General features: G+C 42.2%; 1 protein-coding gene across 1 annotated transcript in view; it reads right to left on the bottom strand.

Annotated features, from left to right (window-relative positions):
* The window catches only part of LOC140468936 (WD repeat-containing protein 72-like), a 300,146-nt gene that overhangs the window by 124,978 nt on the left and 155,690 nt on the right, over nucleotides 1-19,478 (bottom strand). The window contains exon 15 of the mRNA XM_072565060.1: nucleotides 3,859-4,703. Within this exon, the coding sequence (XP_072421161.1) occupies nucleotides 3,859-4,703 (845 nt within the window). The remainder of the gene's footprint in view (nucleotides 1-3,858; nucleotides 4,704-19,478) is intronic.

Here is a 19,478-nt window from a genome sequence, read left to right as displayed (position 1 = left end):
AAAGGTCTTATCTTTATATTGTTCGGATCCCTCCTGCTATGCAAATGTGGGGGTCCCTTATTCATTCAATCTTAAAAGAATCCTTTATTCAAAGTTTATCACTAAAGAAGATGGTTCATTTCCTGGACTTGGTCTGATAGAAAAATAGATGCGAGAGTATGTCATGATGGGGACATAAGGAATATACATAAGTTCAGCAAGTGAGAAAAAAAATGGCAGATGAAGTTTAATGTAGAAATGTGTAATGTCCTGCACTTTGGTAGGAAGAAGCAAAAGGCAGATTATTTAAATAGAGAGAGAGAGAGACTCCCAAAAAGTGGAGCACAAAGGGATTTAAATGTTCTTGAGAATGAAAAGGTAGCAAATAGGTGTGATAAGTAAATATGACAAATAAAATTTTGTCCTTTATTCTAAAGGATTGATGAGGCTACACCTGCAGTACGATACACAATTTTGGTCACTGTACTTAAGGAATGATATACTGGAACTAGAGACACTTCAAAAGAGATTCATTCAGCTAATTCCTGGAATGACAAGGTTGACTTATCAAGAACAGCTACAGAGGTTAGGCCTTTAATCATTCGAGTTAAGAAGAATGAGAGATGACCTATTGAAACATTCACGTTTCTGATGAGGCCTGAGAGGGTAGATGTTGAGTAGATGTATCCACTAGTTGGGCAATCTCAAAATAGGGGCACATTCAAATGGGAAAGAGTTTCTTTTCCCAGAGGGTAATGAATGTCTAGAATTTTCCACCTTGGAAAGTTGTGGAGGTTAGATAATTGGAATTATTTAAAAACGAGGTACATAGGTCTTTGAAATATTGGGGAGTTGAGGTCCATGAGGAGCTGGCACAAAAGCAGTTAGAGGTCTCAGACAGATAAGCCATGATCTCATTGAATGGCAGGGAAGGAAGGATTCCACCTTTTTTGTGTCCTTGAGGCCCTGGTATCTAATGGTATTAATGTGATAAGTATCTTTACTATGTTTCGTCAGTTGGATGGAAGTGTTCTTATGGTGCAGTGGTAATTTCTGAACCCGGAGGCCAGGGTTTAAATCCCACTAGCTCGAGAGATTTGTAATAACATCTATCAGTTGGTTGTATTCAGTATTCCTCGTGTATTTAACTGCTGTTTATACATTTCTGTTGCCTGTATTGATGCCTAATCCATTGATTCAATTCAAAGCTTATCTGTATCCTGTCTGTCCCCTCCAAGTATATCCTAATTTCAATGGGGATTTCTGGCTTTTCCTGTTAAATTCCGAACAACACATTTAGTAGGATTCAACATGTCCAGGTAATGGTTACACCTGAAACAGGTGAGAATGTTATTAAAATATTTAAGCTGAAAATGTGTTGCTGGAAAAGCACAGCAGGTCAGGCAGCATCCAAGGAGCAGGAGAATCGACGTTTCGGGCATGAGCCCTTCTTCAGGCGTCGATTCTCCTGCTTCTTGGATGCTGCCTGACCTGCTGCACTTTTCCAGCAACACATTTTCAGCTCTGATCTCCAGCATCTGCAGTCCTCACTTTCTCCATTAAAATATTTAAATCAAGCTATTTTTGTATGAAATATGAATAAAACATAAACAGACTGGGAATAATCGAGCTACAAGCTCTTTCAAATGTTGCACATTATTCACTACAGATTTTGCATGAAAACATCCTCAGTTATTACTATCAATTTCGTAAAATCTATACAATTTGAATAACCAGCTGAATAGGAAAATCACAATGAGATCCTTACATTTGCTAAAACAAGGTTGCACATTCAGACTGAAGTTCAGCCTCACATGTTTGATAAAGTTAATCTGAGCTAGCAGCCAGACATCCAAATAGAATATGGGTCGAGAGTGTGACATGGAAAAGTACAGCAGGTCAGGCAGCACCTGAGGAGCAGGAGAATCGATGTTTCCGGCATAAGCCCTAAGGGATTCAATTCTCCTGCTCCTCGGATACTGCTTGTCCTGCTGTGCTTTTCCAGCACCACATTCTTGACTCTGGTCTCCAGCACCTGCAGTCCTCACTTTCTCCTATCCAAATAGAATGTAAGTAACTTAGATCTGCATGCAATTTTCTATCATACATTCCTATTCCCACATTTGCAAGGAAACTGCTGAAATAAACTTGCCACACAGACTTCCCAAAGCTGGTGTTTCATCACTGTGCGACACCTTTACATGAGCCATTTTTGTTTTAGCAAGGGGCACAGAAATTTATGATGGAAATATAAATATTATGCACTGGCATGTTGTGATGTATTGTTCTTTTCCTAAGGTTTACACCTGTTCTTCATGCCCCATAACTAACACGATGGGAGACAGAGTTGAATCGATAAACTAGTACATGCAGTGGTTTCCAGTCATTAACAGCTCAGCAGTGCCTTCTGAAAGAGGAAAATCCTGTTATTTTACCCAAACTACAGGGTTAGTTCCACAATCCCATGGCTCCCTTGTGGGGACATGCATTTAAAATGAGTGTAGGATGGACCTGAAGGTGACAGCACCGTCATACAGTGTGGACACTTGCCATTCAGCTCATCAGGTCCACAGCAACCCTTCCAACAGCATTTCATTCGGACCCACCTCCACAACCCTTTCCCTATAATCCTGCATTTTTTCCATGGCTCATCCATCTAGCCTGTCCATTCCTGGATACTATGGACAATAGAGCAGCACGGTGGTCAGTGGTTTGTACTGCTGCCTCACAGCGCCAGGGACCCAGGTTCGATTCCAGGTCTTGGGCAACTGTCTGTGTGGAGTTTGCACATTCTCCCCGTGTCTGCGTGAGTTTCCTCCGCGTGCTCCAGTTACCTCCCTCTGTCCAAAAGATGTGCAGGTTAGGTGAATTAGCCATGCTAAATTTCCCGCAGTATTAGGTGCATTAGTCACGGTCAATGTAGGGAAATGAGTCTGGATGGGTTACTCTTCAGAGGGTTGGTGTAGACTTGTTGGGCCGAAGGACCTGCTTCCACACTGTAGGTAATCTAATCCAATTCAGCATGGCCAGTCCACCTATCATGTACAACTTTGGACTGTGGATGGAAGCCAGAGCACTCGGAAGAAACCCATGCAGACATGGGGAGAATGTGCAAACTCCACACAGTCACCCAAGGGTAGAGTCAAACCTGGGTCCCTGGTGCTGCGAGGCAGCAGTACTAACTACTGAGCCACTACTGCAACCCTGGATGGAGTTACAATAACGATATATTTTATAGTATTTACGGACTATTTATAAAATTATGTCATAGGAAAGCCAATTGAGTTTTGAAAGTAATACAAATTTTGGTGAAGCCATTAAGGACATTACATTTTTAACGAGGTTGCTATTACATTTAGTAAGAGCAGACTTCATGCATTAAGAGCCATGCAGTCCTTTGTCAGAAATGTTATTTATGACTCACTGCCATTTGAAAGAAAAACAAAAATCTGAGAGGTTGAATAAAAGGCACTGGTCTTCTGAGAATTAAGTCTGTTTGGAAGATTTGCAATTTTACTCATGAACAATTGAAGATTTAGCCCACAACACACATTGAATAGAATGCTACATTTATTGAAACTGTTTTAAATTTCTTTTATCTTAAAAAACATTCTGCTCTGTGAACTCTATTCATTGCTGAAGTTCTCTTCTATGGTAATATCCCCACTGACTGTTAATTAAAGTCGCATTGATATCCATAACAATAATCAAATACCAAAATTAATTAGCAAAAGGTGATTAAAAGGCATTTTCTAATCAAGATCTCATCTGTTAGCAGGAGTGTTGTAAATATTCTATATCAAAAAGCTTTAATATTGGTGAGGACTTGGATGTAATCCCATTTTTTGTTGTATTGTGACTGAACTCTATTGTCCTTACCTCATGGTATTATGTGTTTCGTTCCTCTTGGACAGAAAAGACATTCTCATCTGTACGTTGACCAACAAGATGACAGATAGCAAATAGGATGTCATTTCTAACTGAAAGTTTCCATCTGCTTCATCATTCAGGATCTCCTCCACAGAGACAGTGCAGAGCTGGGTAATGTTTGAGACCTGTTTTGCAAGTTCCACAACTTTATTTGATATCTTGCTGCAGAATACATAATCCTTTGTCCCCTCCCAATTGAGCTGATACCATCCCGGCAAAAGGAGAGACAAGTGATCGTCTTGTGACAAAAGGCCAAAGGACACTGGACAGCAAGGCTCAGACATGCCCAGATGCTTTGTGCAGAGTTCATCCAGATCTCTATCCACACCCCATGGAAACAGGCAAGAAATGAGTAACTTGGCTGTGTCTCTGGCTGTATTAACATCCATTCTTTTTACTGTTGACGGTGTAACCCTTTTCATACCCTTGAGTTTAGATTTCTGTTTGCTAATTGCAGCACTTTCCCGCGCAAGTCCATTTGTGATGCTTTCGCTATAAAATAAATGGTCATGGACTAAATCTTTAACTAAACCATTTGCCTGACATGGAGACGATGTTGCTTTATTTCTTTTTAAGGATATTGGTGGTTTTTTGCCATCAATGTTAGCTAGTCTCTTTAACGTTTCATGGTTTGGGATGGTATTCTGTAACTTTGGCTCTTTCTCTTGATGTGAGAACAGCTGTTCGCAAATGGCACTGACATCAAATAGTAAAACGTGGATGGTGCTATCACTCCAATTTGTCTTCACAGGCAGCACCGTGAATGGCTGCAGAGTTGGTTCCAGAAATGCAGACTGCAATTTAAAAGCAAAAACAATGATTAACAATGATGAAATGATGATTACAAGTAAATCCTGACGCTTAAAAGAGACAGAGGGAAATTATGACGCAATAGACTGTCACAAAGTATGTTGATGTCACTCTAGGTTTATGAAATATGTTAAAAACAAACTAAATAAGCTTCTTTGATAACCTGAAGTGTTCTACAATCTGCAATGAATTAGTTTCAGCCAGAGTACTGCAATGTTTCTATTCTTGTGAGGTTGTCATGATCCCAGACCTGATCATCCAATTTATGTTATGGTTTATCTAGGGACCAATAACCTTTATTTATAAAGTAGTCAACATATGAGATCCAGCTTCTTACTAAAAGAATAAAGACACAAGATTCCACAATTTTAGAAAAACAATACACCTTACTATACTAAGTTAGAATAGTAATACAATCCACTAACAGTGCTCTCCAATCTTTATAAGCGCAAGATCACTTTTTGAATTTAAGTGCAACTCAGGATCTGAAGAAAATACACAATAAATGTCTTATTTTTAGTGCCATACAGATCTAAAACCAAATAGATATAAACATTCATTTTGTCAGCGGTTCACCCCAAGTCTCATTGTGACAACTACCTCTGCACATTATCTGCCTGCGTCCTGAAGTCTGGGTTGTAGTTTGAATCTGCTGGCCATATGTAGTCCACCAAATGGGTATCTGAGAGGTGGATGCAATGCGTGGAGTGGATTATCTTCAGTGGGTTGAACACTGTCTCACAGAGGAATGTGGAGCTAAAGTAACCTTTCACTTTAAAAACACAGGATGGTAGTAGTGTCTGCTTTTCTCTGTTTACAAGTCTCAAAATATTAATCTCCAAAAAGCTCAATATCACTTTGGACACCAATTATCTCCATTGTTTGTAAATCAAACAGCTGATGGAATCTGGTAGCCATCACACCAATTTCTACTTGAAGGAATTAGAGACAAACTGGGTAAGTTGCTCCATCATAACTAATTCCTGAAAATTGCTTATTGAATTCCTCTGCTATCTTCCTCAAGTGTGCACAAACGTTTATTGTGTGGAACCACTTTTCCTAAACTTTTGTAGATTTCTACTGTTTTCTCCAGATATAGGAAGTGTTGTAGTGTCATTATTTCTCAATTGGGAGGACTACAGACCCCCTTTTAAGTTTTATTGCAATCACAGCACTGATCCAAAGTTGCTAAGTCTCTATGCTTTCTCTGCAGTTGACATTCAGTTTCGATGCTATGTCTGTAAGGAACCCAAAGACAACCCAAACAAGCACTGTCTAACAGCTCTCTGCATACTTCATTCTTTGATTTAAGGGAAATACAAATCTCCGGCATCATATCTCAAAATCTTTGCAGGGTCTTCCCTCAACCTAAGCACAGCACATGAGCACGGTGGATTAGTTCACTGTAGCCAGCATCAGCTTTGTCAAGTAAGGATTTAAATATTGCTGAAGGCCTCTAACTCCAATCAAATGTACAATATTAACAACAAGTCTCATTACATGGGACAAGTCCATAACTTTACTTGCTAATACTTTCTGATGGATTATATAACAGTATTGATAACGGAGAGAAGTCAAGATCATTTCTACAAAATGTAACATAGTTCACCAGAGATGCTTGGTCCAAATATGGGCTACCAATTCTTTTGGAAACCAGTTTCCTGATTAGAATGCCTTTTCCCTCATGCATGTGCCTCTTTTTTGGTAGTTTGCAGTATTTTCCTGTAGATATCATTACTCCTTGTTCTCTCTTTAAGGGGCAAAAGAGTGAGATTCTCTTTGATTGCTATGTCCTTCAAAACCATGCACACAAAATCCAACAGCTAGACTGTGCCAGTCACATGAATGGATTCATCTAACTGCAGGGAGGAGCATTCACAAACCTCAAGGTTCTGCTGTAGTTGATGAAAGAAATCTTCGGACAAAGATTTCACGCGTCAGGCTACAATGGAGGCACCGAGTGACATATCTGTATTGCCGTTATTATTTCTCTTTTGTTTTTAAAGTTTAGATTAGATTACATTACAGTGTGGAAACAGGCCCTTCGGCCCAACAAGTCCACACTGACCCGCTGAAGCGCAACCCATCCATACCCCTACATTTACCCCTTACCTAACACTACGGGCAATTCAGCATGGCCAAATCACCTGACCTGCACATCTTTAGACTGTGGGAGGAAACCGGAGCACCCGGAGGAAACCCACGCAGACACGGGGAGAATGTGCAAACCCCACACAGTCAATCGCCTGAGGCGAGAATTGAACCCAGGTCTCTGGCGCTGTGAGACAGCAGTGCTAACCACTGTGCCACCGTGAGCGACCAGTCGTTGCTTCTTTAATTACTTTGCCATCCGATAATGATTTCAAGTGTTTTGCCAGGAGATGGCAAATTCACAATTATTCTTCAAACAGGCCTTACCTTTTGCTGCTGGTTTAGAAAATAATTACGTTCAATTTTCAAAACAGCCTTAACTCATCACCTGTCCTAATCTGAAGCACGCTGTTCAAGGGAAGACCATCGTTGGATTTACTCTGCATCACTGTGTGATATTGTTCCAAATTCCCCCCTTTTACCAATCCATGTAAGTTTGGTGATGTACAAAACAAATGCTCTTATTTTTTACAATTATGACCAGACATTCATTTTCCTATTCAGCGTGGAACTCTGTGCATTTTTGGTTTTGTTTTTGATGATCCAGCTTTATCACTCATCATTACAGCATCATTTTGTAGTCTGTGTTGTCACTCTGCCGTTGGTCACGCTGCAGGCAAACCCTCTGGATCGGCACCCTGGAGTATCCCAAATGTAGCAGGCTGCTTTCAAGTTTGGAGGCACAAGAGGTCACTTATAGAGTCATGCAGCACGGAAACAGACCCTTTGGTCCAAACTAGTTCATGCTGAACATAATCCTAAACTAACCTAGTCCCGGCTACCTGCTCCTGGCCCATGTCATCCAAACCTTTCCCATTCGTGTACTTATCTAAGGGTGTTCTAAACATTGTAATTCTGCCCACATCGACCACTTCTGCACAACGTTCATTCCACCCTCTGTGTAAAAAGGTTGCCTCTCGTGTCCTTTTGCAACCTTCCTCCCCTCACTTTAAAAATATGCCCCCAAATCTTGAAATCACTTATCCTAGTGAAAAGACACCAACCATTAATTCTGTCTATCCCCCTCATGATTTTATAAACTTCTATAATATCGCCTCTCAATCTCCTTTGCTCCAATGAAAAATGTCCCAGCCTTTTCTTCTAAATCAAATCAAACCCTCCATTCCTGGCAACATGCTGAATCCTCTCCAGCTTAATAAAATCCTCCCTATAACAGGGTGACCAGAACTGGACACAGCATTCCAGAAGAGGCCTCACCAATGTTCTGCACTACCTCAACATGACTTCCCAACTCTGATACGCTTGTGGTCACAATTTGTTTTTGGGCTCTAGACCGCTTGTGTAGCTCAGATATTGGATGTGGGCGTGGCAACCTTCCTTGTAAATGTTCTTCGGCCTGCATAGACCTTTTGCAGCTGAAGAACAAAAACTACGTGTACACAGAAAAGGAGTGGGCTGCAGAGAGTCCGGATGGACATGAAAGGCTAAATCACCTCTTGTGTTTCTTGTACTGTAATACACTGGTTTCATATTTCAGTTCCTAGTATATTTCTTACTCATTTGCTCATACTGCTACCACAAAACGTTATTTAGCCTGCTGATGACAGTCCATCTGGACCAAACTGAAACACACGCCCACAAGCTGGCAAGGCCTGTGAAGAGCATGGACGTTTCTTTAGCTGCACAGCTTCCAGAAGTGGCACAATGATGGACGTGCGTGCAATGGGGGAAATGCAAAACGATGGTGAGATCAATTGTCAGAGACTCTGCGATCGACGAGACATTTATCAGCTAGACTGCGACTGTGAAGTTTGCACATTCTCCCTGCTTCGTCTGGGTGCTCTGGTTTCCTCCCACAGTCCAAAGATGTGCAGGTCAGGTGAACTGGCCATGCTAAATTGCCAGTGTTCAGGGATGTGTAGGCTAGGTGGATTAGCCATGGAAAATGTGGGAATTCCAGGGAAAGGGTGGGGGAGTGGATCTTCGTAGGCTCAGTTTGAACTTGATGGGCCGACTGACCTGTTTCCACAGTGTAGGGATTCTATGATACTATGATCTATCTGCAGGAGGCCACAGATCCACTACATATATACATCTATACATAACTTCAATTCTGACATCCAGAATTAATTTGAAGTAACAAAACACACTGTGGTCAATCACTCCACAAAGTGCATTAAATATCATATAAAATCAAGACAGATCCTACAGGTGTCACAGCAATCTCCACCTCCCAGATGTTAGTGATCATGTGTGTTGCCAAATTTCATTGAAACATTCCAAGAGCTTCCAATTCTTCGCTCGTGCTGACCCAACTTTGGAATTTACTCAAAAGCAATTCCATTATGGACTTTCCTGATGAAGAGCTTATGCCCGATACATTGACTCTCCTGCTCCTTGGATGCTGTGCTTTTCCAGTGCCACACTTTTCGACTCTGCCTCAATAATTGCTCATGTCCACAGAGTCCACTTTTCCAATTAGGAGTGCACTCCCATGGATTCTGGAAACTGCACTCCAGCACCGACTGAAAGGCATGACTTCAGCTTGTCCACTGACAGCTCACTTCGCTAAGTTGCTTCTACTCAATGTTTCTCTAAGCTCTTATCTTGCTCAGCTGCCCAGCACAAATATTGCTTGTGGGCTTCCTTCTCTCTCACGGTTAACTACATTGAGCTATTAACTGTGCATCACTTCTTCTGTGTTTCATAACTCCCAGGTCTTTTCATTGCCCCTGGACGTTTGCTGACTCTGAACTGAATGGGGACTGCTACAGCAGCACCTTTTTTGGATGGGGCCTTGTCTCCCTGCTCCTAACTGACCAGCAGTCTAAACATCGAGACCTTTTCCTCTGACTGTTTTTGTTCAATTCCTCAGAATTGACTGTTGAGTAAAGCTTAAAATTCACTGAAAGACCTATTTAAAGTCTTACAGGCCCTGCTCTTGATTCTAAGTGGTATTGCATGTAACTGTTATTTTGTAACAGCTAAATGGAACAGTCCTCTGGAAACTGTCCTGTTTCCTGAATGTTACAATATTCACAGATTGCTGGCTTACACATTACTAAACAGATACAAAACAAAGACTTCATTGCAGGGCCAAGAATATTAGATAATCATCCAAAGCTTCTCTCCCAATTTCTACCCAGCAGCCTCTGCCAAAAATGCATGCATATAGATGTCGTATGAAGATAGGGTCGTTTTCACCTCTGATGTTACTTGCAGCTGAATGATGCGCAGACACTCAACATCAAGGGTTAATAGTAGCTACTTGAGTGAGACAACCTATAGAAGTGTACTCTGGCAAGAAGTTACAGCTTTCCAAGGGTGTTCAAACATAGGAAAGAGAAAAAAAAACTCATTATAAAAAGATGGGTAGAAATAAGTGCTAGCAAGTGTAACACTGGAACATTTGGGAAATTCATCAGTGATTATTTGTCTGTTATTTTAACCAAGGTATATTGAGTTAATGCAGCCAGCACAGGAATGTCATACAAACACATTAAAAACGACATACTTTTATTGTCAACTCATTCATACTCTGTAGCATGTGTTTTTTTTTACACGTTTTAAGCCACGCTTATCCTCTTTGTGATCACATCCTGGAAGCTAACAATCAGCACAGATGCTGTTCTGCAATATGCTCTGCCTTCAGCTTTTCAACATATGCACACACCTTCCCTCCAGCCAGGCTGAAACAATAGCCAGCAGCTTCCTCCGATGACTGACCTTGTGTGAGCCACCGCTTGTAAAGACATTACCATTGTGCTCAGGTCACAATTAACCACAGTCTGTTGCTCGAAAACGTCACTAATGAACCTGTGCAGTAGAAACACATTGGAAAGCCTGAATCCAGCAGGGCTTACTTCATGACCGCTGCTACAGTCATGCAGTATTGTTTCGATGAAAATGTTTGCCTTGGTTATGCAATTTGGTCGTTCATTATCGCCACTAAATATTGGCACTCTTGGCTTGCCTATGGCAAAATGCCAATTCCTAATGCTCAGAGAGACGACTTTCAGAAATTTACGTAAAACACCATTGTTCAAAACACATGAGAACAAATCTTGTGGCTTAAAAGACCAAACTATTAACTTAAAATGAGTACAACAAATGCTCAATTTTATTCTTCCAGGATTGAATATTTAAATAAAACTGCAATTCACTGAACCTACAGATGCCATTGAAAACAAAATGCCATCAAAAACAAAATGCCATCAAAATGAAGGCATTTTACACCTTTGAAAAGTACTGAGAGTATAGACTTGAAGATGATCAGAAGAACATTTGAGGAGAGGTTACTATAATGCAAACCAGGAAAAAAAAATATATTATTGGCCTCTGATGGTTCATCAGTCCAATTTCCAATTTAATGGTCAAGAGGTCAAGCCTCAGGGCTATTTGTCACTAAGTTTGCTCACCTCATCTTGATAGCACCTGCCAGACTACAGGCAACCAATGCTGGCACAAAAACACCCAATAGGCGCAAAACATTCCATGAGAAAAAAGGGGGAAGGGGAAAGGGAAATAAATTGGAAGAGTAATGTTTGATTTTTGGATCATACCAGTTAATGTAAACAGATTAGAGACTAGATTACTTACAGTGTGGAAACAGGCCCTTCGGCCCAACAAGTCCACACCGCCCCGCCGAAGCGCAACCCACCCATACCCCTACATCTACCCCTTACCTAACACTACGGACAATTGAGCATGGCCAATTCACCTGCCCTGCACATCTTTCTGACTGTGGGAGGAAACCGGAGCACCCGGAGGAAACCCATGCAGACACGGGGAGAATGTGCAAACTCCACACAGTCAGTCGCCTGAAGCGGGAATTGAACCCAGGTCTCTGGCGCTGTGAGGCAGCAGAGCTAACCACTGTGCCACCGTGCCGCCCACTAGGAGCAGAAGTAGGCCATTCGGCCCTTTTAGCCTGCTCTGCCATTCAATATGAGCATGTTTAATCTTCTACCTCAACAATAGTAACCAAAAGTGGCGATTACCTTGCTTGGATCATTCCACAGATATCCCAATAATCAGAGGGAAATCAAATAGCAGATACGTGGGCAAATCACGGAAAGGTGTGAGAGAAATAGGGTTATAGTTGTAGAGGATTTCAACTTTGCTCACAGTAACTGGGAACGCATTGATGTGAAAGGATTAGACAGGGTGGAATTTTTTAAGTTCATCCTGGAGAGCTTTTTGAGACATGACATAATTAGTCCTATTAGGATCATCATCATAGATGGAGTAGTGCTAAACTTAATTCTAAGGAACGATGCTGGTCAGGTGGTTGAAGTTTCAGTGGGTAAGCATTTTGGGGATAATGGCCATAACTCTAAAAGTTAAGGAAAGTGCAGAAATGAAGTGTCTAAATTTGGAGAAGGCCAATTTTAATCTCATTAGACAGGATTTGGTAAACATAGACTGGGAGTAGCTACTCACAGGTAAGTTTACATTTCAAAGGTGTCAGTCTTTTAAAAGTAACATAGTGAGAATTCAGGGCCAGTGTGTCTCTCTAAGAGTGAAGGGCGAGGACAGCACATTACTGAAGAACTGCATAAACAATTATTGCTCGCTGCTTAAGTCATGCAGTAATCTCTCGATGACAATCCTGGATGTTAAAGAGTTGGATAAGGAAAAACAAGGAAGCCGTATGTCAGGCACAGTGCATTGAAAAAGGGAAGGCCTTTCAAAGGTAGACAGTTGGCACAGAGGGGCAGGTGAGATCGAGGAAAACCCCAAAGCTTTTTATAAGAATATTAAACGTAAGATTGGGACCTACTAGAGTGCAAAGAGGCAACCTGTGCATGGAGCCAGTGGACATGGGTGAGGTCTGAAATGAATACTTCTTAACTGTATTCACAAAAGAGAAAAACACTGGAGCCAGGGATGTCAGTTGGGACAGTGAGGTTCTAGAACACATTAAGATAAATAGGGAAGAAACTTTTGATGGTTTAGTGAGCATCCAGGTACATTTATCCCCAGGGACTGATGAGATGTATCCTAGGCTGCTCTGGGAGGCAAGGAAGGGAAGAGATTGCTGGGGCCCTTGTGGAGATACTTAACACTTTGCTGGCCACAGGTGAAGTGCCAGATGACTAGAGGATAGCTAATGTGGTTCCTCTGTTCAACAAGGGCAGCAGGGAAAGGTTAGGGAAACACAAACCAGTAAATCCAATGTCAGTGTAAAATATTGAAAAAGGTGCTGAAGAACAGGATTAATCAATACTTGGAAAGACAGGATTGACAGAGGTAGCACAGATTTGTTCGAGGAAGATCCTGTCTGACTAATTGATTTGGGTAGTGGAGGCAGGTACTTGTACGACATTAAAGAAGCATCTGGATGAGAACTGAAAATGCCAGGGCACAAGAGACTATGGACTAAGTGCAAGTAAATGGGATTAGTGTACTTTGGTGTTTATAGGTCGGCACAGACATGGTGGGCTGAAGGGTCTGTTTCTATGTCGTCTGAATCTATGACTCAATGCCATATGCCCAGGATACATCTTTGGTACCTTTAAAATCTAAAAACATAACTCTTTCTGTATTATATTCAGTGATTTGGCCTCCCCAGCCTTCAGTGGTAGAGAATTCCACAGGGTCACTAACCTTCAAGTAAATCAATATTTCCTCATCTCAGCTCGGAATGGTCTATCCCGGATCCTGAGACAGTGAACCCTGTTTTTCAACTCTCCAACCAGGGAAAACATCTCCCTGCATCTAATCTGTTGTCTTTTTATACAGTTCAATCAAATCCACTCTCATTCTTCCAAACTCTAGTGAATACAGGCCCAGTAAAGCCTCTTACAACAGTCCTGTCATGCCCAGTATAAGCTTAGTGAACCTCGACTATGAGGAACGTCAATTCTCCTGCTCCTCGGATGCTGCCTGACCTCTGCTTTTCCAGCACCACACTCTCAACTCTAATCTGCAGCATCTACAATCCTCACTTTTGCCGATGGGCAAGTATATCCTTTCTTAAGTAGGGAGACCAAAACTGCTCTCGATACTCCAGGAGTGGTCTTGTCAAGGCGCTTTAAAACTGCAATGAAGCATTCGACGTGTGAACTCAAACCTTGACAGGACATTGGATGGGTAGCTACCCCCACAGTTTAAAAAAAGAATTCTTTTGCCCAAAAAGATCACTGACTGATGCAATGTGATTAAAGTATCATTGAATCATTTCACTTTGCTTTGTTCATCGTTTACAGTCCTCAGTATCCCAGGTTTCAGGGCTAGGGCAGGGGCTACGGCGTTCCACTGGTTGTCTTACACTCATTCACTGACAAACAAAAATAACAGGCCACAATAGACAGCAGTGTCATTAATATTTAAATCAATTCATTCAATAAACTGTCTGCCCAAGATCATAAGAAATAGAAGCATGCGTAGCCTATTCGGTCCATCAGCCTGCCTCAACATTCAATACCTTCATGGTTGATCTTAGACCTCAACACCACCTCCCTATTCGCTCTGCATACCCCTCGATTCCCACAATTATACTGAGTCCCTTTTCTCCACTACCTCTTCTATTCACGGAGGAAGCACATGAGGATTCCCCTCATCTCAGAGTCTGGCAGCGTTCTGACTTCTGAGGAACCTGTTCCATCTGTTAGTGAGCAGATTCCTGTTGCCAAAATCAGAGACCTAACAACTAGTGAAGGATTAACCAGCCCTCGAATCATATTGGCAGGAACCGAGCCAGTTGCCCATTCAGAAGTCAACATTTCTGAGGTAGCAGCTACTGAGCTGTCTGTTCCTGTTGAAGGAATAACAACATCGGCAAGACTTGAAGGCGGAGCAGCAACTCCATGAGAGGGTCTAGGGCAGCATGGTGGCTCAGTGGTTAGCACCGCTGTTTCATGGCACCAGGGACCCGGGTTCAATTCCACCCTCGGGTGACTGTCTGTGAAGTTTGCACATTCTCCCCATGTCTGCGTGGGTTCCCTTCAAGTCCTCCGATTTCCTCCCATGGTCCAAAGATGTGCAAGTTAGAGGATTGGCCATGCTAAATTGCCCATAGTGTCCAGGGATGTGCGAGCTAGATGGATTAGCCATAGGAAATGCAGGGTTACAGCGATGGAGTTGAGTCTGGGTGGGATGCTGTTTAGAGGAGTGTTGTGGACTCAATGGGCCGTATGCACACTGTGGGCATTCTATGATTCTAATCAGGAGGGTGTTGCTGCAGCAATAGCAGTCCCCGAGGAGTTTACAAAGTGTTCCACAAGACACTGTGATCCCAATCACAGAGACCACCACAAATATATAATCAAAGACGGAGCTCAATAAAGCAACCAATATTCAATCTCATCCCCATTGCTCCAATGGGTAAGTTATTGTAGTGAGCACAGTAAATTTGTCATCGTGTGATGCCATTTCATACGTTCTAGAAGATGAAAGGGCAACTTAGTGTCTTTTGAATTAGGCTAGCAACTCAGAGGTGGTAAGTTCCAACCCTGCTGCAGCAAGTTATGAAATTGATTTCAATAAATCTGCTTATCTGTGGTTTGCACGAGGAAATACTCAATGAATAGATCTCATTCCACCTTCCACCTCTACCTGGCAGACATACATGTGACACCAGTCCACACAAGGTGATTAACTTTAGATGCCCTCAGATCAGTTCGAAGTTGGCAACGCTTATTGGTTTGCCACTGCTGCTCTCATGCCAAGAATAAATTAAACCAGATCACCCAGAAAAACCAAACATCTGTCCATCCTATTCTGAATGCTTTCAATGATGGAACATCCACAACCCTCTTGAGTTGAAAGCTCCAAACATGCTCCACCCTTTGAGTGAAGTAATTTCTCTACTTCTCAGCCCTAAATAATTGGATCTTTATCTTGAAACTTTGTCTCCTTTTAGGAGATTTCCTGTGCAGCAGAAACAATCTCTCAATAATAACCCGATCAGTTTTGAAGAGGAGGAATGGACATTGAGGATGATGTGAAGGATGGTGGAACCGGTGGCGTGGGCAGAAGCCTTGCAAGCGGTATGCCAGATGGAGGTTGGCAGCGAAGGTGGCTGGTGAGTACGGGTGGGTCTTAGCCCAGTGTGGAATAAGTAAATCTTAGCAGGAATTACATACTTAATGATAAGGTCCTAGGGAATGTTGCTGAACAAAGAGACCTTGGAGTGCAGGTTCATGGCTCCTTGAAAGTGGAGTTGCAGGAAGATAGGATAATGAAGAGGTGTTTGGTTTGCTTTCCTTTATTGGTCAGAGTAATGAGTACAGGAGTTGGGAGGTCATGTTGCGGCTGTACAGGCCATTGCTTAGGCCACTGTTGGAATATTGCGTGCAATTCCAGTCTCCTTCCTATCGGAAAGAGATTATGAAACTTGAAAGAGTTCAGAAAAGATTTACAAGGATGTTGCCAGGATTGGAGGATGAACAGGCTGGGGCTGTTTTCCCTATAGCGTCGGCGGATGAGGGGTGACCTTATAGAGGTTTATAAAATCATGAGGGGCATGGATAGGATAAATAGACAAGGTCTTTTCCCTGGGGTCGGGGAGTCCAGAACTAGAGGGCATAGGTTTAGGGTGAGGGGGGAAAGATATAACAGAGACCTAAGGGGCAACTTTTTCCTGCGTGTATGGAATGAGCTGACAGAGGAAGTGGTGGAGGCTGGTACACTTGCAGTATTTAAAAGTCATCTGGATGGGTGTATGAATAGAAAGAGTTTGGATGGATATAGGCCAGGTGCTGGCAGATGGGACTAGATTGGGTTGGGATATCTGGTTGGCATGGACGGGTTGGACCGAAAGGTCTGTTTCTATGCTGTACATCTCTATGACTATTCCTAGCACAGGGACAGTGAACTCCCTCAGGGAAAGCCTATCTTGGAGCATCTGTGGGCCCATGGCTTAAGGAAGGTCTGTAAATGTTTGACTTTTTCCAAGTTTATTTCTTTATTTTCCTACTTTTATACTAAGCGGGCTGTACTGCTGAACTTCTAAACTTATTTCTTTATTTTTCTACTTCTGTCACAACGATTTTGTACTGAGGTACTTTGTAGCTAAGATGACATCCTGTGTGGTGACATCATACACTCTTAACTGTACTCTTGTTCACTGTACTTGAATACACGTGACAAATTAATTTCGGATAGCTGGCAGCATGGACGGGTTCGACCAAAAGGTTTGTTTCAATGCTACAGATCTCTATGACTCTAAATCTAAAATCTCAACATATTACAAAAAGAGTGTGTGGAACAGGATGCCAGTAGAATTCGTTAAAGGGGCAGCTCAGGAGTTTAGCTGAATGGATCTTGCATGAGGATCGCCCAGCCTGAATCAGAACTTTTGTCTTGTCACTGTCTGCAATTGACTATGACCTTGATTCTCAATTGTTCTGCTGCTCCTCCCCAGGCGTTGGTCAGGCAGCTTTGGATAAAATGACTCTGTAGCTGAGCCAGCTCATCGTCGTGATGAAGCCACTGAAAAACAGAAATTGCTGGAGAAACTCAGCAGGCCTGGCAGCATTTGTTATGAGAAAACAGCATTAACATTTCAAATCCAATACCGTTCTTCAATAATGAGGACCTTGGTGTTAGTGAGCATGTGTTTGATGCCTCCAATTGATTGGAGTGCCTGAAGAGCAGCTTCAAGTTGCCAAAAACATGCTCCACAATTATCCTGCTACCTCCCGAGTCCTTCACTTATTTGTGTTCTACATCGGCCTGCGGTTGCTGGATAAAAATCGATTACGAATAGAATCCCTTTCCACTCATGTAGGGTGTATCAATATGAACTGTAAAACACATACTACATCAGCATAATCATCCCCTGCCCTTGTAGAAAGACAACAATGGAATGGAATTGCATTGTTCACAGCCATGCTTGCTTTGGTCAGGGAGAAAATGATGAGATCGTTAGCCCTTCTGAATAAAGCAGCAGTCCTCCCTTCAATGTACCTATAGGCAGCAGATAGCACTGCACACGCCTCCATTTGGAAGGAATCAATCTTAATTGTAACTGAGTGCAGCACCACTCCTCCCTGCTCAGACACTGCTGCTCAATCTATCCCAGGAGTCTGGGCTTGTGGTAGATCCCGACAAGATGATACTGATGCCATCCCAACTCTCGGCCAACACATCCTTGCTTTTATTCCAGTTTGGCTACTATGCCATCAAGTACAATGCCAACAGCCCACAATGAAATGTAAATCCAGGGACCAGCTGAGATCATCATACTGTATACTGTCAGACACAGCTCAATAGGTAGCAGTCCTACACAAAGGGGTTACATAAAGGCAAGTCTTTCTTCCTGGTAAATAGAATACTTGCCATTGAGAACTGGAGGTTACTGATGTAACATGTCTGTTCATAATGCTTTCTGTTCCATCCCAAAAGAAGTCTACCCAAGGAAAATGGTCATGAATTTCATTTATTCCCATTTCATCAGGCGGGTCACTGGGAAATTCAACCCAACCCCTGTCGTAATTGGAATGAGGTCAGTTAGGCGAATCTCATAGAATATGAGTTCCCTGATTGGGGCTATTAATCTGGTCCAATCAGGGGCCCCTGGTAGACAGATGTAAACAGGAGAGCCACAGATTCTGTTCACTTTTGGAGCCAGCTCTGTACTATCTGGGTTAGGGTCATGTGCTGTGCATGTGTAAATAAAGGATGACCTGATGATGGGATATTGGCCTTTGTGGAGTTATTTCGCCCCCAAGTTACAGTCAGGACCATATGCCACTCCCAGTGTCAGAAGCTAATGCCCTTGGCATAATAGCAGAACTGTGGAACAATCTACCATGCCAACTGACCTCCACAGAAATATTTAATAAAATTCTGCTTGAAGCGATACAACTTAACCTTAAAGAGGTGCTGGTTCCCTATGATAATGTGGGAGTTGAGATGGTACTCACTGAAGGACAGGGGGCAAGGAGCAATTGTTAAGAGTCACGCCAGTGTGCAGAAAGTATTGAATGGGGTGCTGTTGGCATTAATTGGATTCCTACTGTTTCCAACTTGCAAAACAACTTGATTCAGAGGCTTGAAGCAAACTGGTCCATTGAGATTCAAGATAGGGATTTTACTCTGAGATGAACAATAAGAATTATTTCTAGAATCCAAGAATATGATAGAATTAGGAGAAACTTCAGCCCTCAAGCAGATGACTGGATAGTGACATATGGAAGACAATAGCTAAGAAAAGGTAGCTAGAGAACATTGTGATCAGAGTCATGGTAGTTGGACAGCACACAGATTCAAACTAATCAAAGGCGATGTCAAGAGCTCTTCCTGCATACAAGATGGAATTAAACTCTGGGTAGAGTGGTAAAGGCAATAACTTTACTCACTGGGTGCAATTATGGGAAAACCAAACATTTTTTCCAAATGGAAAAGATGGGTCAAATTCCCACACACATTTGTATTAATATTGAGATCAGAATCATGAATCACTAGGGATAAACCTTTTAGAATCACAGGAACTCGCAGTTGATCTGTAAGTGAGGATTCCTACAGAAATAAAGGAGCTGGATGAAAAGGCCTTGGTTAGTATTTTAGGAGCCCTGTAAGTGCAGAGGTAAACACAAGGTCTAGAAGATCATGGACATGAACTTGATATTCATTAAGGACTGAAGCAAAATAAAAGATCTGTTCCTTTAATGCCGGCGCAGTGCAGCAGCTCAAGTGCA

This window comes from Chiloscyllium punctatum, chromosome 48, assembly GCF_047496795.1.
Source record: "Chiloscyllium punctatum isolate Juve2018m chromosome 48, sChiPun1.3, whole genome shotgun sequence".
NCBI lineage: Eukaryota > Metazoa > Chordata > Chondrichthyes > Orectolobiformes > Hemiscylliidae > Chiloscyllium > Chiloscyllium punctatum.
The sequence above is the reverse complement of the archived record's forward strand: the minus strand, read 5'-3'. Positions and strand labels throughout refer to the sequence as shown.